Here is a 25,074-nt window from a genome sequence, read left to right as displayed (position 1 = left end):
TTGCATTGAATCTGTAGATTGCTTTGGATAGTATAGTCATTTTCACAGTGTTGAATCTTTCACTCCAAGAACTTGGTGTGTATCTCTCCATCTGTTTGTATCGTCTTTAATTTCTTCCATCAGTGTCTTATAGTTTTCGGCATATAGGTCTTTTGTCTCCTTAGGTAGGTTTATTCCTAGATACTTTATTCTTTGTTGCAATGGTAAATGGGAGTGTTCCCTTAATTCCTCTTTCAGATTCTTCATCATTAGTGTATAGGAATATAAGAGATAACTGTGTATTAATTTTGTATCCTGCTACTTTACCAAATTCATTGATTAGCTCTAGTAGTTTTCTGGTAACATCTTTAGGATTCTCTATGTATAGTATCATGTCATCTGCAAACAGTGACAGCTTTACTTCTTCTTTTCCAATTTGGATTCCTTTTATTTCCTTTTCTTCTCTGATTGCTGTGGCTATAACTTCCAAAACTGTGTTGACTAATAGCTGTGAGAGTGGGCAACCTTGTCTTGTTCCTGATCTTAGAGGAAATGTTTTTAGTTTTTACAGTTGAGAACGATGTTGGCTGTGGGTTTGTCAGATATGGCCTTTATTATGTTGAGGTAGGTTCCCTCTGTGTCTACTGTCTGGAGAGGTTTTATCATAAATTGGTGTTGAATTTTGTGGAAAGCTTTTTCTGCATCTGTTGAGATAATCATATGGTTTTTATCCTTCAATTTGTTAATATGGTGTATCACATTGACTGATTTGTGTATATTTAAGAATCCTTGCATTCCTTGGATAAACTCCACTTGATCGTGGTATATGATCCATTTAATGTGCTGTTGGACTCTGTTTGCTAGGATTTTTTTGAGGATTTTTGCATCTATGTTCATCAGTCATGTTGGCCTGTAGTTTTCTTTTTTTGTGACACCTTTCTCTGGCTTTGGTATCAGGGTGATGCTGTCCTCGTAGAATGAGTTCGGGAGTGTCCCTCCTTCTGCTATGTTTTTGAAGAGTTTTAGAAGGATAGGTGTTAACTCTTCTCTAAATGTTTTATAGAATTCACCTGTGAAGCCATCTGGTCCTGGGCTTTTGTTTGTTGGAAGATTTTTAATCTCACTTTCAAATTCAGTGAGATTGGTCTGTTTATATTTTCTATTTCTTCCTGGTTCAGTCTGGGAAGGTAGACCTTTTCTAAGAATTTGTCCATTTCTTCCAGGTTGTCCATTTTATTGGCATAGAGTTGCTTGTAGTAATCTCTCTTGATCCTTTGTATTTCTGCGGTGTCAGTTGTTACTTCTCCTTTTTCATTTCTAATTCTTTTGCGTCTTCTCCCTTTTTTTCTTGATGAGTCTGGCTAATGGTTTATCAATGTTTATCTTCTGAAAGAACCCGCTTTTAGTTTTATTGATGTTTGCTATCATTTCCTTCATTTCTTTTTCATCTATTTCTGATTTGATCTTTATGATTTCTTTCCTTCTGCTAACTTTGGGGTTTTTTTTGTTCTTCTTTCTCTAATTGCTTTAGGTGTAAGGTTAGGTTGTTATTTGAGATGTTTCTTGTTTCTTGAGGTAGGATTGTGTTGCTATAAACTTCCCTCTTAGAACTGCTTTTGCTGCCTCTCATAGGTTTTGGGTGGTCGTGTTTTCATTGTCATTTGTTTCTAGGTATTTTTTGATTTCCTCTTTAATTTCTTCAATGATCTCTTGGTTATTTAGTAGCGTATTGTCTAGCCTCCATGTGTTTGTATTTTTTTACAGTTTCTGTGCTGTAATTGATATCTAGTCTCATAGTGTTGTGGTTGGAAAAGATACTTGATATGATATCAATCTTCTTAAATTTACCAAGGCATGATTTGTGACTCACGATATGCTCTATCCTGGAGAATGTTCCATGAGCACTTGAGAAGAAAGTGTATTCTGTTGTTTTGGGATGGAATGTCCTATAAGTATCAATTAAGTCCATCTTGTTTAATGTATCATTTAAACCTTGTGTTTCCTTATTTATTTTCATTTTGGGTGATCTGTCCATTGGTGAAAGTGGGTTTAAAGTCCCCTACTATTATTATGTTACTGTCAATTTCCCCTTTTGTGGCTGTTAGCATTTGAGTTATGTATTGAGGTGCTCCTATGTTGGGTGTATATATATTTACAATTGTTATATCTTCTTCTTAGATTGATTGCTTGATCATTACGTAGTGTCCTGCATTGTCTCTTGTAATAGTCTTTATTTTACATTCTGTTTTGTCTGTTATGAGAATTTCTGCTCCAGCTTTCTGTTGATTTCCATTTGCATGGAATATCTTTTTCCATCCCCTCACTTTCATTCTGTACGTGTCCCTAGGTCTGAAGTGGGTCTAATGTGGACAGGATGTATACAGGTCTTGTTTTTGTATCTATTCAGTCAGCCTGTGTCTTTTGGTTGGAGAATTTAATCCATTTACATTTAATTGAGTTATCGATATGTATGTTCCTATTACCCTTTTCTTAATTGTTTTTGTAGGTCTTTTCATTCTTTTGTGTTTCCTGCCCAGAGAAGTTGCTTTAGCATTTGTTGTAAAGCTGGTTTGGTGGTGCTGAATTCTCTTAGCTTTTGCTTGTCTGTAAAGGTTTTAATTTCTCTGTCGAATCTGAATGAGATCCTTGCTGGGTAGAGTAGTCTTGGATCATATTTTTTAATCCATTCTGCCAGTCTTTATCTTTTGTTTGGGGTTGAATTAATTACAATTAAAGCAGTTATTGATAAGGAAGGACTTTCTGTGATTTTGATATTTGTTTTCTACATGCCTTATAGCTTTTTTGCCCCTTATTTCCTACGTTACTGTCTTTCTGTGTGTTAACTTGTTTTTTCATAGTGAAGCTTTTAAAAAAAATTTATTTATTTATTTATTTATGGCTGTGTTGGGTCTTCGTTTCTGTGCGAGGTCTTTCTCTAGGTGTGGCAAGCGGGGACCGCTCTTCATTGTGGTGTGCGGCCCTCTCAGTATCGCGGCCTCTCTTGTTGCAGAGCACGGTCTTCATGGCATGCATGCTCAGTAGTTGTGGCTTGCGGGCTCCAGACGCGCAGGCTCAGTAATTGTGGCTCATGGGCCCAGTTGCTCTGCGGCATGTGGGATCCTCCCAGACCAGGGCTCGAACCCATGTCCCCTGCATTGGCAGGCAGATTCTCAACCACTCCACCACCAGGGAAGCCCCCGTAGTGAAGCTTTTTGATTCCATTCTCATTTCCTTTTGTCTCTATTCTATAGCTGATTTCTTTGTGGTTATCATGGGGATTACATTTAACATTCTAAAGTTATAACATGCTAATTTGAATTTATGCCAGCTTAATTTCATAACATTCAGAACTGTGCTCCTTTATAGCTCTGTCCTCACATCCTTTCAGTTACTGATATCATAAAATGATATCTTTATGAATTGTTTGTTCAAAAGCATAGTCTAATAATATAAAAAATGCACTAGTTTCTTAAGTCAATGGTCCCCAACGTTTTTGGCACCAGGGACCAGTTTCATGGAAGACAGTTTTTCCATGGACGGGGGTGGGGGGTGGTAGTTCAGGCAGTAATGTGAGTGATGGTTCAGGTGGTAATGCGAGCGATGGGGAGCGATGGGGAGTGATGGATAGTGGCAGATGAAGCTTCACTTGCCTACTGGCTGCTCACCTCCTGCTGTGAGGCCTGGTTTGTAATAGGCCGTGTGGACCAATAGCAGTCCATGGCCCAAGGGTTGGGGACCCCTGGCTTAAATCATGTAGAAAGTAAATGGGCAAGTTACAAACCAGAGTTACAATACCTGATTTTATAATTGTCTATGAATTTACTTTTACCAATTATCTTTATTTCTTCATATGGCTTTGAATTACTGTCTAATGTCCTATCATTTCAACACAAAGGGCTCTCTTTAGTTTTTCTTATAGGGCTGGTTTTTCTTATAGTGGTAATGAATGCCCTCAGCTTTTGATTGTCTTAGAATGTCTTAATTTTGTCCTCATTTTTGAAGGACAGTTTGGCCAGATATAGGATTTCCTGTTGACAGGTTTTTCCTTTAGTCCTTTGAGTATACCAATTCAGTGCCTTCTGGCCAGCATGGCTATTGATGAGAAATCTGCTCATAATCTTATTGAGGATCTTTTGTGTGTGATGAGTCACATTTTGCTTGGTGCTTTCAGGATTCTCTGTTTGCCTTTGTCTTTGGACAATTTGATTATAACATTTCTTGGTGTAGGTCTCATTCAGTTTACTCTACATGTAGTTCCTTGAGCTTTTTGGGTATTTATATTCCATGTTTTTCATCAAATTTGGAATTCTTCTTGATATTTATTCCAATAATATCTTTGCCCCTTTCTCTTCTCCTCTGAGACTCCAACAATGTGTATATTAGTCCATTTTTTGGTGTCTCATAGGTCCCTTAGGCTCTGTTTACTTTTCTTAAATTTTTCTTCTTTCTGGGCATTCCCTGGTGGCGCAGTGCTTAAGAATCTGCCTGCCAATGCAGGGGGCATGGGTTCGAGCCCTTGTCCGGGAACATCCCACATTCCGCGGAGTAACTAAGCCCATGGGCTACAACTACTGAGCCTGTGCTCTGGAGCCCATGCTCTGTAACAAAGAGAAGCCACTGCAAAAAGAAGCCTGGGTGCTGCGATGAAGAGTAGCCCCTGCTCACCGCAACTAGAGAAAGCCTGTGCGCAGCAATGAAGGTCCAACACAGCCAATAAATAAATCAATAAATAAATTCATTAAAATATTTTTTTTTCTTCTTTCTGTTCCTCAGATTTGGTCATTTCTATGATCGTATTTTCAGGTTCAGTGACCGTTTCTTCTTGTTTCTTCTCCCTGCTCAAATCTGCTTTTGAATCTCTCTAGTAAATTTTCATTTCAGTTATTATACTTTTTTAGCTCCAGAATTTCCTTTTGGTTCATTTGTGTATTTTGTCTTTTATTGATATTTTCATTTTGTCATAAGTCATTTTCTTGACTTTTGTCCAAGGTTTTTTTCTTTTTCTTTTTTTTTAATTTCACCGCATCATGTAACGTGGGATTTTAGTTCCCTGACCGAGCAGGGATCAAACCTGCATCCTCTGCTTTGGAAGCACGGAGTCTTAAGTGCTGTACCACCAGGGAAGTCCCTGAGGATCTTTAAGATAGTCGCTTTAATGTCTTTGTCTACTGAATCTGCCAACTGGATTTTTTCAGGGACAGATTCTGTTGATTATTTTTTTTTCTGTTGAATTGGCCATACTTTCCTGTTTCTCTGTATGTCTTATGAATTTTTGTTGTTGTTGAAAACTTGACATTTGGATCTTACAAGATGCCAAGTCTGAAAATCAGATTCTCTCCCTTCCCCAGCGTTTGCTGGATTTTTCCCCTTTGTTTGTTAGTTTTTTAAGTTGTTGTAACATGTCCCTGTTCCAGGGATCAGCCTGATATGTAAACAAAAGGTCTTTTCAGGTTTTTTCTGAACCTGTGTCTTTCCCCGGTTATGTCTGTGACTTTCTAAATTTCCTTGTACATGTGATTACGTTTTAATGTCCTAGTCCTTAAATGTTTGGTTCCCATGAGGAGAAAATGGGAAAAATGAAGGGAGGAAATAAAATAGGTGCTAGTTCTTTAAATCTCTTGGAAGTTGTTTTAGCTGGATGGGGAGACTGTTGCAACAATGGTGATGGTTGTTGTGCAGATTGTTACAACAATGGTGGTGGTTGTTGCGGCAATGGCTGCCTGTCTCTATGTCTGCTTATCCATGATCAGAGACAGCAATCAGTGATCAGAATACAGATTCCCAATATTTGGAGGATGAGGTCCTTATTGCTCATGTTGGTAATTGTAAGCCTGTGCAAACTGTTCTAGGAACTTGGGCATTGCTGCTTGCCTCCAAGCTGGGCATAGGTAACTGCTACCATCCAAATTGCCTAAATTGATCAAAATTAACTGCAATTTACTGTTGAACCTTTTGACTGGAAGTTGTAAGCCTTCCATAGACTCCAGAATTACAAAATAGTTACATCATACAGATTCTGCCAGTGCAGTTGTTGTCTAGGTGAGAACATGGTAGGTGTTTCCTACTCCGCAATCTTCCTGAGGTCACTTGGTATGTACTTCATATTTTATTGTACATGGATCTTTGTTTTATTCTTGGCATCTGACTTTTTAGTACTTTTATAAATGTAAAAATTTCTAAGTGAGGGTGGGGGAGGGAAGAATTGGGAGTTTGGGATTAGCAGATGCAAATTATTGTATATAGGATGGATAAACAACAAGATCCTACTGTATAGCACAGGGAACTATATTCAATGTCTGGTGATAAACCATGATGGAAAAGAATATGAAAAAGAATATATATACATATAACTGAATCACTTTGGTGTACAATAGAAATTAACACAACATTGTAAATCAACTGTACTTCAATAAAATTTAAAAAATTTCTATGTTGTTAAATAGTTTTGAAAATGGAGTAATTACTGTATAATATATTCTACTGTAAAGGAATGTTGTAGGTTAATAATTTTATATAGTTTTTTATTTCAAAATTTTTACCCACTTAAATAATACCATAATGAGTTGTTTTGTTAATTATAGTTATCAAGGGTGAGAAGATTTTTGGCAAAGACTGAATTCATTCTATGGCTATTCTAATTAGTACCAAGTTGCTTTCCCAATTGTTTATCAGTTTGCTTTTTTTTTTTTTCTTTTTGCGGTATGCGGGCCTCTCACTGTTGTGGCCTCTCCCGTTGCGGAGCACAGGCTCCGGATGCGCAGGCCCAGCGGCCATGGCTCACGGGCCCAGCCGCTCCGCGGCATATGGGATCCTCCCAGACCGGGGCACGAACCCGTATCCCCTGCATCGGCAGGCGGACTCTCAACCACTGCGCCACCAGGGAGGCCCTATCAGTTTGCTTTTAAAAACTAGTTTATTGATATGTTACTGACAGAACACTGTATTAGTTTTAGGTGTACAACATAATGATCTCATATATGTATATACTGCAAAATGAGTAACACAGTAAGTTTAGTTAACATCCATCACCGCACATAGTTACAGTTTTTTTTTTTTTTTTCCTCTCTTTTAAAAAAATATTTATTTATTTGGCTGCGCTGGCTCTTAGTTGTGGCATGCGGGATCTAGTTCCCTGACCAGGGCTCGAACCCAGGCCCCCTGCAGAGTCTTAACCACTGGACCAACAGGGAAGTCCCAGTTTTTTTTTCTCTTGATGAGAACTTTTAAGATCTACTACCTTAGCAACTTTCAAGTATATAGTACACTATTGTCATCTATAGTCATCATGCTGTACCTTACATCCCCAGGACTTATTTCTCTTACAGCTGGAAACTTGTACCTTTTTACCACCTTCAGTCATTTCATGCCCCTGGCTCTGGCAGCCACCAATCTGTTGTCTGTATCTAGGTGTGTGTTCATCTGTTTTTAAATTTAGATTCCACATATAAGTAAGATTGTACAGTATTTATCTTTGTCCAAGCTTCATTCATGTTGTCACAAATGGCAGGATTTCTTTTTTTATGACTGAATAATATTCCATCGTGTGTGTGTGTGTCACATTTTCTTTATCCATTCATCTATTGATGGACATTTATGTTGTTTCCATGTCTTGGCTGTTGCAAATAGTGCTGCAGTGAACATGGGGGTGTGTATATCTTTTTGAGAGAGTGATTTTGTTTCCTAAGGATACATACTAAGAAGTGGAATTGCTGGATCATATATATTAGTTCTATTTTTAATTTTTTGAGGAACCTTCATACTGTTTTCCATAGTGGCTGCAGTAATTTACATTCTCACAGCATTCCACATCCTTGCCAACACTTCTTTCTTATCTTTTGATAATAGTCTTTCTCACATATGTGAGATTATACCTCACTGTGGTTTTGATACACATTTCCCTGATGATTAGTGGATGTTGAGCTCCTTTTCATGTACCTGTTGGTCATTTGTAGTCTTCTTTGGAAAAACTTCTATTCAGTTTTTCTGCCTATTTTTTAATGAAATCGTTCTACTTTTTTGGTTGAGTTGTTTGAATTCTTTATATATTTTGGATATTAACTCCCTTATCAGATACATGCTTTACAAATATTTTCTCCTATTCCATGGGTTGCCTTTTTTTTTTTTTTTTTTTTGTGGTACGCAGGCCTCTCACTGTTGTGGCCTCTCCCATTGTGGAGCACAGGCTCCTGATGCGCAGGCTCAGTGGCCATGGCTCACGGGCCCAGCCGCTCCGCGGCATGTGGGATCTTCGCGGACCGGGGCACGAACCCGTGTCCTCTGCATCGGCAGGCAGACTCTCAACCACTGCACCACCAGGGAAGCCCCATGGGTTGCCTTTTAATTTTGTTGAAGGTTTCCTTTGCTGTGCAGCTTTTTGGTCCCACTTTTAAATTTTCTTTTGTTGCCTTTGTTTTGGTGTTTAATCCAAAAAATCATTGCCAAGATCATTGTGAAGGAACTTACTCTCATGTTTTCTTCTAGGGGTTTTATGGTTTCAGGTCATACATTTAAGTGTTTAATCCATTTTGTGTTGATTTTTGTATATGGTATAAGATGTTGATGCAGTTTCATTCTTTTGCATGTGGCTGTCAAGTTTTCCCAACATCAGTTATTGAAGAGGCTCTCCTTTTCCCATTGTGTATTCTTAGCGCCTTTTATCATACAGGAGTTGACCATATATGCATGGATTAATTTCTGGCTCTCTATTCTGTTTCATTCATTTATGTGTCTGTTTTTATGCCAATATTATATTGTTTTGATTGCTATGGTTTTGTAATATAGTTTGAAATCATGAAGTGTGATTCCTCTGGCTTTGTTTTTCTTTCTCAAGATTGCTTTGGCTATTTGGGGTCTTTAGTAGTTCCATACAAATTTTAAGACTGTTCTATTTCTGTGAAAAAGGCCATTAGAATGTTGATAGGGATTGCTTTGAATCTGTAGCTTGCTTTGGGTAGGATGAACATTTTAACAAAATTAATTTTTCCAATCCATGAGTACAGAATATCTTCCCATTTATTTGTGTCTTCAGTTTCTTTCATCAGTATCTTATAGTTTTCAGTGTACAGGTTTTTCTCCTTGTAGGTTATATTTATTCATAAGTATAATTTTATTCTTTTTGCTATAGTTGTAAATGGGATTTTTTCTTAATTGCTCTTCCAGATAGGTCATTGTTAGTGTATAGAAATGCAACTGATTGTAGTATGTTGACTTCGTATCCTGCAACTTTAGTGAATTCATTTATTAGTTCTCACCTTTTTTTGCTGGATTTTCTAGGATTTTCTTTCTATAAGATCATATCATCTGCAAATAATGGCAGTTTTACTTTTTCCTTTCTGATTTGGATGCCTTTTATTTATTTATTTTTTCTTGTCTAATTTGTCTAGCCAGGATTTCCAGTACTGCGTTGAATAAGAGTGGTGAGAGTGGGCACCCTTGTCTTGTTCTTCATCTTAGAGGTGAAGCTTTTAATGTTTCACTGTTTAATATGATGTTAGCTGTGGGTTTGTGGCATTGGCCTTTATTATGTTGTGGTATGTTCCTTTTATATCCAGGTTTTTGAGGGTTTTATCAGGAAAGGATGTTGAATTTTGTCAAATGCTTTTCCTGCATCTTTTGAGGGATCAGATGATTTTTATCTTTCATTTTATTAATGTGGTTTATCACATTGATTGATTTTTGGATATTGTACCATTCTTGCATCTCTGGAATAAGTTGCACTTGCTCATGGTGTTTGATCCTTTTAACGTGTGTTGTGGAATTTGGTTTCCTAACACTTTGATGAGAATTTTTGCATCTCTATGCATTAAGGGTATTTGGTGTATAGTTTTCTTTTCCTGTAGTGTTCTTAACTGGCTTTGGTATTAGTGTAGTGATGGCCTTGCAAAATGAGTATAGAAGTGTTCCCTCCTCTTAAAATTTTTGGAAGAGTTTGAGAAGGATTGTCATTAATTTTTCTTTAATTGTTTGGTAGAATTACCAGTGAAACCATTTGGTACTGGGCTTCTCTGCATTGGGAGGTTTTTGATTACTAATTTAGTCTCCTTGTTACTGATCTGTTCAGATTTTCTTTTTCTTCATGATTCAGTTTGGTAGGTTGTATGTTTCTAGATATTTGTCCGTTTCTTCTAGGTTATATGACTTGATGTACAATTGTTTGTAATAGTCACTTATGATACTTCATATTTCTGTGCTACCAGTTGTAATGATTTTATTTACAAGTCTTCTCTCTTTTTCTTCTCTTTTTTCCTTTAGTCTAGCTAAAAGGTTTTTTGCCCCCAGAAAACCAGCTCTTAGGTTATCCATATTGTTGACATATAATTACTTATTGTAGTCTCTTGATGATCTGTTTTGATTTATTTGAGTCTTTTTTTTTCTCGGTTCATCTAGCTAAAGGTTTGTCAACTTTATTTTAAAGAAAAACTAGCTCTTAGTTTTGTTGATCTTTTCTGTTGTTTTTCTTATTTCTGTTTTACTTACTTCTTCTCTGATCTTTGTTGTTTCTTTCCTTGTGCTTAGTTTGGGCTTCATTTGTTCTTTGTCTAGTTCCAAGAGGTGTAAAGTGAGGTTGTTTATTGGAGTTCTTTCTTGTTTTTTAATGTAGGCATTTATTGCTATTAACTTCCCTCGTAGAACATTCCATAGATTTTGACATTTTATGCTCACATTTTCATTTGTTTCAAGATATTTCTTGATCTTCATTTTGATTTTTTCTTTGGCCAGTTGGTTTTCAGTAGCATATTGTTTAACCTCCATATACTTGTGAATTTTTCAGCTTTCCTCTGTTATTGATTTCTCATTTTATACTGTTTGGTTGGGAGAGATATTTTGTAGATTTTAGTCTTCTTAAATTTGCTAAGACTTGCATTGTGGCCTATCATGTGACTTATCATGGAGAATGTTCTGTGTTTATGTTTTATAAATGCATGTCAGGTCTATTTGTTCAAGTTTATGGTTCAGTCCAATGTTTCCTTTTTGATTTTTTTTTTTTTGGTCTGGATGATCTAATGATTACTGAAAGTGGGGTAAGGTATTGAAATCCCCTACTACTATTGTATTATGTTTTTATTAATAGTGATATTATGCTCATCATCCAAAACTTGTTTTTCACACAGTATTATATTTTATGTATTTAACCAGTAGGTTATATATATATATATATATATATATATATATATATATATATATATATTTTTTTTTTTTGCGGTATGCGGGCCTCTCACTGTTGTGGCCTCTCCCGTGGCGGAGCACAGGCTCCGGACGCACAGGCTCAGTGGCCACGGCTCATGGGCCCAGCTGCTCCACGGCATGTGGGATCCTCCCGGACCGGGGCACAAACCCGTGTCCCCCGCACCGGCAGGTGGACTCCCAACCATTGCGCTACCAGGGGAGCCCCAGTAGGTCATATTTTAAATTATTTTCTCTGTAGGTAAAATTTGTAACTACACTTCAAACTTTATTTTGTACATAACTTTTGATATGTGAACCATGCTTGAAACATATTAACAATTACCTTTGACTTATTTTTTGATTACACATAAGTGTGATTATCATGTACTTGTGTTCGTGGAATTTTTACTTTTTAGACCTCTTCGATGTATTTAATACTTGTATTATTCTTTGTTCATTTTGCATGTGCACAATTCTGTGTTGTGCTTATCTTGTTTTTTCTTTCCAAAGAAGCATGAAGAATTTAAAGGTAGAACAGGAATGAGAACTTATTTCTCAAGTCATATTTTAATATTCTTTTTACTGTTCAGATCACATCCTCTGCTGTATAGGATGCCATTTGTAACCTGTTATTTTTATCTTGAATATATGTCAGCTGGCTTCTAAATTCATTTGTGTTCAGAAGAATTGAGTATAATATTATTTTGTTTTGCAGGAGTTCACAACCAAGTCAGACAGACAATAATTATGCAAAGCAGGCTGCACACACTAAAGAAAAGCGAAGAGATGATGATAGCATTTCTCTTGTAATGTCTGATACTCAACCTAAAGGTTTGTGAACCTCAGAAAACTGTTGCCAATTGAATTTTTGTCTGTTGCATTTTTAATAATATATTTTTAACTAACTTTATACATGAAAGTAAAGAGATTTTTTAGTGACAAAAAGAAAATTGCTAAATTTACCATTTTTATACTGTAGTATACATCTCTTGATTTATTTACAAAATACAGAAGTTAAATTTGAATATTATTATTTTCTTTCTTTTTTCTTTGTTGGTGCTGGGCACATAGCTATAAAGTTATAATGTTAGTTTGACTCTTTCTAAATGTCACTCCTGTGGATATGTCTAGTAAATGATATTACTGCTAACTTGATTATTATTATTAGCTTCCCACTGTCTATCCTCCTACTATGAAATACATTCATTCATTAGAATTTCTCTCGACTCTAGGAGGATGCCAATACAAGCCACTATTAGCCCAAATTTAAAGGTAAATACATCCCAGACTTCTGAAAATTCACTGTAGGCCTCCTTGCCTGTCGGGTTAATGAATTGACTTCTTTTGTCCTTTTTGTCTCTTCTTATAAAGATTGTAAAATAATTTATAAAAGTTTTCACCAAAACAAATTTATACATTAGTCAAATGTGAAACTAACATCTTCAAGGGTCTCTTGGATTATTGATAGCTTCAAACTAGTTGAGATATTTTGTTTTCTGAATGATTTTTTTTTTTTTTTTTTTGCGGTATGCGGGCCTCTCACTGTTGTGGCCTCCCCCGTTGCGGAGCACAGGCTCCGGACGCGCAGGCTCAGCGGCCATGGCTCACGGGCCCAGCCGCTCTGCGGCATATGGGATCCTCCCAGACCGGGGCACGAACCCGTATCCCCTGCATCGGCAGGCGGACTCTCAACCACTTGCGCCACCAGGGAGGCCCTTTCTGAATGATTTTATAAATTATTCACAAGAAATGGGGTCCTTCAGTGACACTATGTAAAAATTCTTTGTACTTCATTTGAAACACAGCTGTTTTCACATTTTAAATAGTCTTTTTCATAGAGGAGGAAAACCTAAAAGGAAACTAGACTAATATCTTTGATGTGTACAAGAAATCAGCTGCAACTCTTATGAGGGCAATCTCTAAAGTACTGTGACTCTGTAGACATAATCTTTCAATTGGTCACTAAGTACTATCTGCATATAATGAAGGACACTTATTATTATTATTATTATTTTTTTTACAAATTGTCCTTTTCCCAGAAATAATTATCTTTAATTACAATATAAAAATATAAGTGGGCTTATATTTGTACAAGTGGGCTCAATCAGATACTATCAAGACACTGTTAAACCTTCATTGCTTTCTTGGGTAGAGTAGGAATAGTTAAATAAAAAGCTTTCTAATTTGTGCCCTTCAGTATTCCTTCAAAGTCACAGTGAAAGTTTAGACTTACAGCAGGGAAAAAAATGCACAATAAAAGAAACACTTTATAATTTCTTAGTATCCCTGAAGGTTTTCCTCTTAATAAGTAAAGTGTTTTTAAGAAAATTAGCTATTGAAACTTTATTGAAACTCATCATATTTTCATCCTATAGATAATTGTGTCTAATACCAACTGTTTAATGTGAGCCCATAAATTAATGAGAGTTCTGAATTAAATCCCAAGTATACCATTGTAAACAGTTTTTTCTTCCAGTTTTTTTGAGATATAATTGACAGCACTGTATAAGTTTAAGTTGTACAGCATAATGATTTGACTTACATACATCATGGAATGATTATCACAATGAATTTAGTGAACATCCATCTTCTCATATAGATACAGAAGTAAAGAAATAGAAAAAAATTTTCGTTCTGATGAGAACTCTTAGGATTTACTCTCCTAACAACTTTCCTATATAACACACAGCAGTGTTAATTATGTTTATCATGTTATACATTACATCCCTAGAACTTACTTATCTTATAACAGGAAGTTTGTACATGTTGACTGCCGTCTTGCAACTCTGCCTCCCCCTGCCTCTGATAACCACAAATATTATCTCTTTTTCTGAGTTTCTTTGTTTTTGAATTATAATTGACCTACAGCATTATGTTAGTTCCTGTTACATGACATAGTAATTCAATATTTCTATACATTTCAAAATGATCACCACGATAAGTCTAGTTATAATCTGTCACCATACAAAGATACTACATAGTTATTGACTATATTCCCCACACTAGATGTACTTTTCTTTTGTAGTACATTGTTTGCCTTGTAGCATTTGCTTTTTTGAATATAATACATTGGAAATGTGTCATCTTTTTTTTATAGGAATTTGTTACCTCTTTAATTTTATATGCTAGTAATATTTACAAGTAAAATTGTATTTGTTATCAGGTAGAGTCTTGTTTTTACAATGTCTAGCTCTACCTAATAAATTTATCCCTGTTTCCCATGTGAGAGTCTTGGCTGATGTGCAATTAGTAAACTGTTAGAAGGAAAACTCCTGTATGATAGAGTTTTTCTCAAGCCCTATTTCTTTCATCAGTTTTTTTTAACTTTCAGTTTTATATTTATTATAGTTGATTAACAATGTTTTGTTAGTTTCAGGTATGCAACAAAGTGATTCAGTTATATGTATACATGTATCTATTATTTTTCAAATTGTTTTCCCAATTAAGTTGTTACAGAATATTGAGGAGAGTTCCCTGTGCTGTATAGTAGGTCCTTGTTGGTTATCCATTTTAAATACAGCAGTGTGTACATGTCAGTCCCACACTCCCTAACTGTCCCCCGACCCACACCCTTCCCCCCCGGTAACCCTAAGTTTGTTCTCTAAGTCTATGAGTCTGTTTCTGTTCTGTAAATAAGTTCATTTGCAACTTTTTTATAAAGATTCTGCATATAAGCGATATCATACCATATTTCTCTTTCTCTGTCTGACTTACTTCACTCAGTATGACAGTCTCTAGGTCCATCCATGTTTCTGTGAATGGCAATTACTTCATTCTTTTTAATGGCTGAGTAGTATTCCATTGCATATATGTACCACATCTTCTTTATCCATTCTGCTGTCGATGGACATTTAGGTTGCTTCTGTGTCTAGGCTATTATAAACAGTGCTGTAATGAATATTGGGGTGCATATATCCTTTTGGACCATGTTTTACTCTGGGTATATGCCCAGGAGTGGGATTGCAGGACTATATGGTAGCTCTGTTTTTGGCTTCTTAGGGAATTTCCATACTGTCGCCATAGTGGCTGCATCAATTTACATTCACACCAATAGTGTAGGAGGGTTCCCTTCTCTCCACACCCTCTCCATCATTTATTGTTTGTGGATTTTTTCATGATTGCCATTCTGACTGGTGTGAGGTGACATCTCATTGTACTTTTAATTTGCATTTCTCTAATAATTATCAATGTTAAACATCTTTTCATGTGCCTCTTGCCCATCTGTATGTCTTCTTTGGAGAAATGTCTATTTAGATCTTCTGCCCATTTTTGATTGGGTTGTTTGTTTTGATGATATTAAGCCACATGAGCTGTTCGGAAATTTTGGAGACTAATCCCTTGTCGGTCACATCATTTGCAAATATTTTCTCCCATTCTGAGGGTTGTCTTTTCGTCTTGTTTATGGTTTCCTTTGCTGTGCAAAAACTTTTGAGTTTAGTTAGGTCTCATTTGTTTATTTTTGTTTTTATTTCCATTACTCTGGGAGACAGATCGAAAAAGATACTGCCGTGATTTACGTCTGAGAGTGTTCATCCTATGTTTTCCTCTAAGAGTTTTTATAGTGTCCAGTCCCACATTTAGGTCTTTAATCCATTTTGAGTTTATTTTTGTGTATGGTGTTAAAGAATGTTCTAATCTAATTTTTTAAACATGTAGCTGTCCAGTTTTCCCAGCACCATTTATTGAAGAGACTGTGTTTCCTCCATTATATAGTCTTGCCTCCTTTGTCATGGATTAATTGACCATAGGTGCATGGGTTTATTTCTGGGCTTTCTATCCTATTCCATTGATGTTTCTATTTGTGTACTAGTACCATACTGTTTTGATGACTATAGCTTTGTAGTATAGTCTGAAGTCAGGGAGCCTGATTCCTACAGCTCCATTTTTCTTTCTCAAGATTGCTTTGGCTATTCTGGGTCTTTTGTGTCTCCATACAAATTTTCAGATTTTTTTTGTTCTAGTTATGTGAAAAATGCCATTGGTAATTTGACAGGGATTGCACTGAATCTGTAGATTGCCTTGGTTAGTATAATCATTTTGACAATATTCATTCTTACAATCCAAGAATATGGTGTATCTTTCCATCTGTTCATGTCGTCTTTGATTTCTTTCATCAGTGTCTTATAGTTTTTGGAGTACAGGTCTTTTGTCTTCTTAGGTAGGTTTGTTCCTAGGTGTTTTATTCTTTTTGATGTGTTGGTAAATGGGATTGTTTCTTGAATTTCTCTTTCTGATCTTTTGTTATTAGTGTATAGAAATGCAACAGATTTCTGTGTATTAATTTTGTAACCTGCAACTTTATCAAATTCATTGATGAACTCTAGTAGTTTTCTGGTAGCGTCTTTAGGATTTTCTATGTATAGTATCATGTCATCTGCAAACAGTGAAAATTTAACTTCTTCTTTTCCAATTTGGATTCCTTTTATTTCTTTTTCTTCTGTGATTGCTGTAGCTAAGACTTTGAAAACTATGTTGAAAGTGGCAAGAGTGGACATCCTTGTCTTGTTCCCGATCTTTGAGGAAATGCCTTTATCTTTTCACTGTTGAGTATAATGTTAGCTGTAGGTTTGTCATATATGGCCTTTATTATGTTGAGATATGTTCCCTCTATGCCCACTTTCTGGAGAGTTATTATCATAAATGGGTGCTGAATTTTGTCAAAAGGTTTTTCTCCATCTATTGAGATGATCATATGATTTTTATTCTTCAATTTGTTGATGTGGTGTATCATATTGACTGATTTGCAGGTATTGAAAAATCCTTCCACCCCTGGGATAAATCCCACTTGATCATGGTGTATGATCCTTTTAATGTGTTGTTGGATTCTGATTGCTAGTATTCTGTTGAGGATTTTTGCATCTATATTCATCAGTGATATTGGCCTGTAATTTTCTTTTTCTTTGTAGTATCTTTGTCTGGTTTTGGTAACAGAATGAATTTGGGAGTTTTCCTTCCTCTGCAATTTTTTGGAACAATTTTAGAAGGATAGCTGTTAGCTCTTCTCTAAATGTTGAATAGAATTCGCCTGTGAAGCCATCTGGTCCTGAACTTTTGTTTGTTGGGAGTTTTTAAATCACAGTTTGAATTTCATTACTTGTGATTGGTCTGTTCATAATTTCTATTTCTTCTTGGTTCTGTCTTGGGAGAGTGTACCTTTCTAAGAATTTGTCCATTTCTTCCAGGTTGTCCATTTTATTGCCCTATAGATGCTCTCTTATGATCCTTTGTATTTCTGTAGTGTCAGTTGTAACTTCTCCTTTTTCATTTCTAATTTTATTGGTTTGAGTCCTTCCTTTTTCTCTTGATGAGTCTGGCTAAAGGTTTATTAATTTTGTTTATCTTCTCGAAGAACCAGCTTTTAGTTTCATTGATCTTTGCTATTGTTTTCTTTGTCTCGGTTTCATTTATTTCTGCTCTGGTCTTTATGATTTCTTTCCTTCTACTAACTTTAGGTTTTGCTTGTTACTCTTTGTCCAGTTGCTTTAGGTGTAAGGTTAGGTTGTTCATTTGAGATTTTTCTTGTTTCCTGAGGTAAACTTGTATTGCTGTAAACTTCCGTCTTAGAACTGCTTTTGCTGCATCCCATAGGTTTTGGATCATTGTGCTTTGTTTTCATTTGTCTCTAGGTATTTTTTGATTTCCTCAGTGATCCATTGGTTGTTTAGTAGCATATTGTTTAGCCTCTATGTGTTTGTGTTTTTGACAGGTTTTTTCTTTTTCTTTTTTCTTCTTTTTTAATTAATTTATTTATTTTTGGCTGTGTTGGATTTCGTTGCTGCACACGGGCTTTCTCTAGTTGTGGCAAGCAGGGGCTACTCTTCATTGTGGTGTGTGGGCTTCTCATTGCAGTGGCTTCTCTTGTTGTGGAGCATGGGCTGTATGTGCATGGGCTTTAGTAGTTGTTGCATGCAGGCTCAGTAGTTGTGGCTTGTGGGCTCTAGAGCGCAGGCTCAGTAGTTCTGGCATGTGGGCTTAGTTGCTCCGCGGCATGTGGGATCTTCCTGGACCAGGGCTTGAACCCATGTCCCTTGCATTGGCATATGGGTTCTTATCCACTGCGCCACCAGGGAATTGCCTACAGTTTTTGTTTTGTAATTTACTTCTGATCTCATAGTGTTGTGGTTGGAAAAGATGCTTGATATGATTTCAATTTTCTTAAATTTACCAAGCCTCTCTGTGGCCCAGCATGTGGTCAGTCCTGGAGAACATTCCATGTGCACATGAGAAGAATGTGTATTCTGCTGCTTTTGGATAGAGTGCTTTATAAATATGAGTTAAGTCTATCTGGTCTAATGTGTCATTTAAGCCCTGTGTTTCCTTATTGATTTTCTGTCTGGATGATGTGTCCATTGATGAAAGTGGAGTGTTAAAGTCCTCAGTATTATTGTGTTACTGTCATTTTCCCTTTCATGGCTGTTAGCATTTGCCTTATATATTGAGGTGCTCCTATGTTGGGTGCATATATATTTACAATTGTTATATCTTCTTCTTGGGTTCATCCCTTGATCATTATGTGGTGTCCTTCTTTGTCTCTTATAACAGTCTTTATTTTATTTTATTTTATTTATTTTATTTTATTTTTTTTATTTTTTGCGGTATGCGGGCCTCTCACTGTTGTGGCCTCCCCCGTTGCGGAGCACAGGCTCCGGACGCGCAGGCTCAGCGGCCAGGGCCCACGGGCCCAGCCGCTCCGCGGCATATGGGATCCTCCCAGACCGGGGCACGAACCCGTATCCCCTGCATCGGCAGGCGGACTCTCAACCACTTGCGCCACCAGGGAGGCCCAACAGTCTTTATTTTAAAGTCTACTTTGTCTGATATGAGTATTGCTATTGCAGCTTTCTTTTGATCTCCATTTGCATCGAATACCTTTTTCCATCTTCTCACTTTCAGTCTTTATGTGTCCCTAGGTCTGAAGTGGGTCTCTTGCAGACAGCATATGTATGGGTCTTGCTTTTGTATCCATTCAGCCAGTCTTTATGTCTTTTGATTGGAGCATTTAATCCATTTACATTTAAGGTAATTATCGATATGTAAGTTCCTATTGCCATTTTCTTAATTGTTTTGGGTTTGTTTTCGTACGTCTTTTTTCTTCCCTTCCTCTCTTGTTCTCTTTTCCTCTGGTTGGATGACCATCTTCAGTGTTGTGTTTGGGTTGCTTTTCCTTTTTCTTTGTGTGTGTGTGTGTGTGTGTGTGTATCTATTGTAGTTTTTGGGTTTGCTATTCCCATGAGGTTTTGATATAGTAGTCTATATATGTACAAGGTTGTTTTAAATTGCTGGTCTCTTTCCTGCCTAGAGAAGTTTCTTTAGCATTTGTTGCAAAGCTGGTCTGATGGTGCTGAACTGTCTTAGCTTTTGCTTGTCTGTGAAGCTTTTGAATGAGAGTCTTGCTGGGTAGAATATTCTTAGTTTTAGGTTCTTCTCTTTCATCACTTTTAATATATCATGCCATGCCCTTCTGGCCTGTAGAGTTTCAGCTGAAAAGTCAGCTGATAACCTTATGGGAGTTCCCTTGTATGTTACTTGTCATTTTTCCCTTGTTACTTTTAATATTTTTTTCTTTATCTTTAATTCTTTTCAGTTTGATTACTATGTGTCTCAGTGTGTTTCTTCTTGGTTTATCCTGCCTGGGACTCTCTGCTCTTCCTGGACTTGGGTGAATGTTTCCTTTCCCATGTTAGGGAAGTTTTCAGCAATTATCTCTTCAAATTTTTTCTCAGGTCCTTTCTGTTTCTCTTTTCCTTCTGGGACCCCTATAATGTGAATGTTGGTGTGTTTAATGTTGTCCCAGAGATCTCTTAGACAGTCATTTCTTTTCATTCTTTTTTCTTTATTCTGTTCTGCAGCAGTGATTTCTGCCATTCTGTCTTCCAGGTCACTTATCTGTTCTTCTGTTATCTCCTCAGTTATTCTGCCATTGATTCCTTCTCGTGTACTTTTCATTTCAGTTATTGTATTGTTCATCTCTGTTTGTTTGTTCTTTAGTTCTTCTAAGTCTTTGTTAAACATTTCTTACATCTTCTCCATCCTTGCCTCCATTCTTTTTCCTTGATCCTGCATCTTCTTCAGTATCATTATTCTGAATTCTTTTTCTGGAAGGTTTTTTATCTCCACTTCAGTTGTTTTTCTGAGGTTTTGTCTTGTTCCTTCATCTGGGAAATATACTTTTGCCATTTCATTTTGTCTAATTTTCTTTCTTTCTTTTTCTTAAAAATAAATTTATTTATGTATTTATGGCTGCATTCGGTCTTTGTTGCTGCACACAGGCTTTTTCTAGTTGGGGTGAGGGGGGGCTACTCTTCATTGTGGTGCATGGGCTTCCCATTGCAGTGGCTTCTCTTGTTGCGGAGCATGGGCTCTAGCTGTATGGGCTTCAGTAGTTTTGGCATGCAGGCTCAGTAGTTGTGGCTCACGGGCTCTAGAGTGTAGGCTCAATAGTTGTGGCAAACTGCTTTAGTTGCTTTGTGACATGTGGGATCTTCCCAGACCAGGGCTCTAACCCGTTTTCCTGCATTGGCAGGTGAATTCTTAACCACTGCGCCACCAGGGAAGTCCTTATTTTGTCTAATTTTCTGTGATTGTAGATTTCGTTCCACAGGCTGCAGGATTGTAGTTCTTGCTTCTGCTGTCTGCCCTCTGGTGGGTGAGGCTATTTAAAAGGCTTCTACAAGCTTCCTGATGGGAGGGACTGGTGGTGGGTGGAGGTGGGTCTCATCCTTCTGGTGGGCAGGGTTGTGCTCAGTTAAATTTCTTTATTTTTTTTACATTTTTATTGGAATATAATTGCTTTACAATGGTGTGCTAGTTTCTGCTTTATAACAAAGTGAATCAGTTATACATATACATATGTTCCCATATCTCTTCCCTCTTGCATCTCCCTGCCTCCCACCCTCCCTATCCCACCCCTCTAGGTCGTCACAAAGCACCAGGCTGATCTCCCTGTGCTATGCGGCTACTTCCCACTATCTATCTATTTTATGTTTGGTAGTGTATATATGTCCATGCCACTCTCTCACCTTGTCACAGCTTACCCTTCCCCCTAACCGTATCCTCAAGTCCATTCTCTAGTAGGTCTGTGTCTTTATTCCTGTCTTACCCCTAGGTTCTTCATGACATTTTTATTTCTTAAACTCCATATATATGTGTTAGCATACAGTATCTGTCTTTCTCTTTCTGACTTACTTCACTCTGTATGACAGACTCTAGGTCCATCCACATCACTACAAATAGGTCAATTTCATTTCTTTTTATGGCTCATTAATAGTCCATTGTATATATGTGCCACATCTTCTTTATCCATTCACCCGATGATGGACACTTAGGTTGTTTCCATCTCCTGGCTATTGTAAATAGAGCCGCAATGAACATTTTGGTACATGACTCTTTTTGAATTATGGTTTTCTCAGGGTATATGCCCAGCAGTGGAATTGCTGGGTCATATGGTAGTTCTGTTTGTAGTTTTTTAAGGAACCTCCATACTGTTCTCCATAGTGGCTGTACCATTTCACATTCCCACCAGCAGTGCAAGAGTGTTCCCTTTTCTCCACACCCTCTCCAGCATTTATTGTTTCTAGATTTTTTGATTATGGCCAGTCTGACCGGTGTGAGTTGATATCTCATTGTAGTTTTGATTTGTATTTCTCTAATGATTAATGATGTTGAGCATTCTTTCATGTGTTTGTTGGCAAATTGTATATCTTCTTTGGAGAAATGTCTATTTAGGTCTTCTGACCATTTTTGGATTGGGTTGTTTGTTTTTTTGTTATTGAGCTGCATGAGCTGCTTGTAAATTTTGGAGATTAATCCTTTGTCAGTTGCTTCATTTGCAAATATTTTCTCCCATTCTGAGGGTTGTCTTTTCGTCTTATTTATGGTTTCCTTTGCTGTGGAAAAGCTCTGAAGTTTCATTAGGTCCCATATGTTTATTTTTGTTTTTATTTCCATTTCTCTAGGAGGTGGGTCAAAAAGGATCTTGCTGTGATTTATGTCATAGAGTGTTCTGCTTATGTTTTCCTCTAAGAGTTTTATAGTGTCTGGCCTTACATTTAGGTCTTTAATCCATTTTGAGTTTATTTTTGTGTATGGTGTTAGGGAGTGATCTAATCTCCTACTTTTACATGTCCCTGTCCAGTTTTCCCAGCACCACTTATTGAAGAGGCTGTCCTTTCTCCACTGTACATTCCTGCCTCCTTTTTGAAAGATAAGGTGACCATATGTGCATGGGTTTATCTCTGGGCTTTATGTCCTGTTCCATTGATCTATAGTTCTGTTTTTGAGCCAGTACCATACTGTCTTGATTACTGTAGCTTTGTAGTATAGTCTGAAGTCAGGGAGCCTGATTCCTCCAACTCTGTTTCTCGTTCTCAAGATTGCTTTGGCTATTCGCGGTCTTTTGTGTTTCCATACAAATTGTGAAATTTTTTGTTCTAGTTCTGTGAAAAATGCCAGTGGTAGTTTGATAGGGATTGCATTGAATCTGTAGATTGCTTTGGGTAGTAGAGTCATTTTCACAATGTTGATTTTTCCAATCCAAGAACATGGTATATGTCTTCATCTATTTGTATCATCTTTAATTTCTTTCATCAGTGTCTTATAATTTTCTGCATACAGGTCTTTTGTCTCCTTAGGTAGGTTTATTCCTAGATATTTTATTCTTTTTGTTGCGATGGTAAATGGGAATGTTTTCTTAATTTCACTTTCAGATTTTTCATCATTAGTGTATAGGAATGCCAGAGATTTCTGTGCATTAATTTTGTATCCTGCTACTTTACCAAATTCATTGATTAGCTCTAGTAGTTTTCTGGTAGCATCTTTAGGATTCTCTATGTATAGTATCATGTCATCTGCAAAGAGTGACAGCTTTACTTCTTCTTTTCTGATTTGGATTCCTTTTATTTCTTTTTCTTCTCTGATTGCTGTGGCTAAAACTTTCAAAACTATGTTGACTAAGAGTGGTGAGAGTGGGCAACCTTGTCTTGTTCCTGATCTTAGTGGAAATGCTTTCAGTTTTTCACCATTGAGGATGATGTTGGCTGTGGGTTTGTCATATACGGCCTTTATTATGTTGAGGAAAGTTCCCTCTATGCCTACTTTCTGCAGGGTTTTTATCATAAATCCGTGTTGAATTTTGTCGAAAGCTGTCTCTGCATCTATTGAGATGTTCATATGGTTTTTCTCCTTCAATTTGTTAATATGGTGTACCACGTTGATTGATTTGCATATATTGAAGAATCCTTGCATTCCTGGGATAAACCCCACTTGATCATGGTGCATGATCCTTTTAATGTGCTGTTGGATTCTGTTTGCTAGTATTTTGTGAGGATTTTTGCATCTATGTTCATCAGTGATATTGGCCTGTAGTTTTCTTTCTTTGTGACATGCTTGTCTGGTTTTGGTATCAGGGTGATCGTGGTTGCGTAGAATGAGATTGGGAGTGTTCCCCCCTCTGCTATATTTTGCAAGTGTTTGAGAAGGATAGGTGTTAGTTCTTCTCTAAATGTTTGATAGAATTCACCTGTGAAGCCATCTGGTCCTGGGCTTTTGTTTGTTGGAAGATTTTTAATCACAGTTTCAATTTCAGTGCTTGTGATTGGTCTGTTCATATTTTCTGTTTCTTCCTGATTCAGTCTTGGCAGGTTGTGCATTTCTACGAATTTGTCCATTTCATCCAGGTTGTCCATTTTATTGGCATAGAGTTGCTTGTAGTAATCTCTCATGATCTTTTGTATTTCTGCAGTGTCAGTTGTTACTTCTCCTTTTTCATTTCTAATCCTATTGATTTGAGTCTTCTCCCTTTTTTTCTTGATGAGTCTGGCTAATGGTTTATCAATTTTGTTGATCTTCTTAAAGAACCAGCTTTTAGTTTTATTGACCTTTGCTATCATTTCCTTCATTTCTTTTTCATGTACTTCTGATCTGATCTTTATGATTTCTTTCCTTCTGCTAACTTTGGGATGTTTTTGTTCTTCTTTCTCTAATTGCTTTAGGTGCAAGGTTAGGTTGTTTATTGGAGATGTTTCCTGTTTCTTTTTTTTTTTCTTTTTGCGGTATGCGGGCCTCTCACTGTTGTGGCCTCTCCTGTTGCGGAGCACAGGCTCCGGACGCGCAGGGCCAGCGGCCATGGCTCACGGGCCCAGCCGCTCCGCGGCATATGGGATCCTCCCAGACCGGGGCACGAACCCGTATCCCCTGCATCGGCAGGCGGACTCTCAACCACTGCGCCATCAGGGAGGCCCTCTGTTTCTTAAGGTAGGATTGTATTGCTATAAACTTTCCTCTTAGAACTGCTTTTGCTGCATCCCATATGTTTTGGGTCGTCGTATCTCTACTGTCATTTGTTTCTAGGTATTTTTTAAATTTCCTCTCTTGATTTCTTCATTGATCACTTCGTTATTAAGTAGTGTATTGTTTGTCCTCCATGTGTTTGTATTTTTTACAGGTCTTTTCCTGTAATTGATATCTAGTCTCATAGCATTATGGTTGGAAAAGATACTTGATACAGTTTGAATTTTCTTAAATTTACCAAGGCTTGCTTTGTGACCGAAGACATGATCTGTACTGGTGAATGTTCCATGAGCACTTGAGAAAAATGTGTATTATGTTGTTTTTGAATGGAATGTCCTATAAATATCAATTAAGTCCATCTTGTTTAATGTATTATTTAAAGCTCTGTTTCCTTATTTATTTTCATTTTGGTTGATCTGTCCATTGGTGGAAGTGGAGTGTTAAAGTCCTCTACTATGTATGTGTTACTGTCTATTTCCCCTTTTATGGCTGTTAGTATTTGCCTTATGTATTGAGGTGCTCCTATGTTGGGTGCATAAATATTTACAATTGTTATATCTTCTTCTTGGATCGATCCCTTGATCATTATGTAGTGTCCTTCTTTGTTTCTTCTAATAGTCTTTATTTTAAAGTCTATTTTGT

General features: G+C 37.0%; 1 protein-coding gene across 7 annotated transcripts in view; it reads left to right on the top strand.

Moving 5' to 3' along the window:
• SENP7 (SUMO specific peptidase 7) overlaps positions 1-25,074 on the top strand; it is a 163,981-nt gene that overhangs the window by 92,907 nt on the left and 46,000 nt on the right. For 6 of the 7 annotated variants that reach the window (XM_060098717.1, XM_060098721.1, XM_060098719.1 and 3 more), the window contains one exon: positions 11,861-11,976. In XM_060098717.1, the coding sequence (XP_059954700.1) occupies positions 11,861-11,976 (116 nt within the window). Of the gene's footprint in view, positions 1-11,860; positions 11,985-25,074 lie in introns of those variants that run through there. The other variant, XM_060098722.1, reaches the window with a different exon arrangement.

Source organism: Mesoplodon densirostris, chromosome 5 (genome assembly GCF_025265405.1).
Source record: "Mesoplodon densirostris isolate mMesDen1 chromosome 5, mMesDen1 primary haplotype, whole genome shotgun sequence".
Taxonomy (NCBI): domain Eukaryota; kingdom Metazoa; phylum Chordata; class Mammalia; order Artiodactyla; family Ziphiidae; genus Mesoplodon; species Mesoplodon densirostris.
The sequence above is the reverse complement of the archived record's forward strand: the minus strand, read 5'-3'. Positions and strand labels throughout refer to the sequence as shown.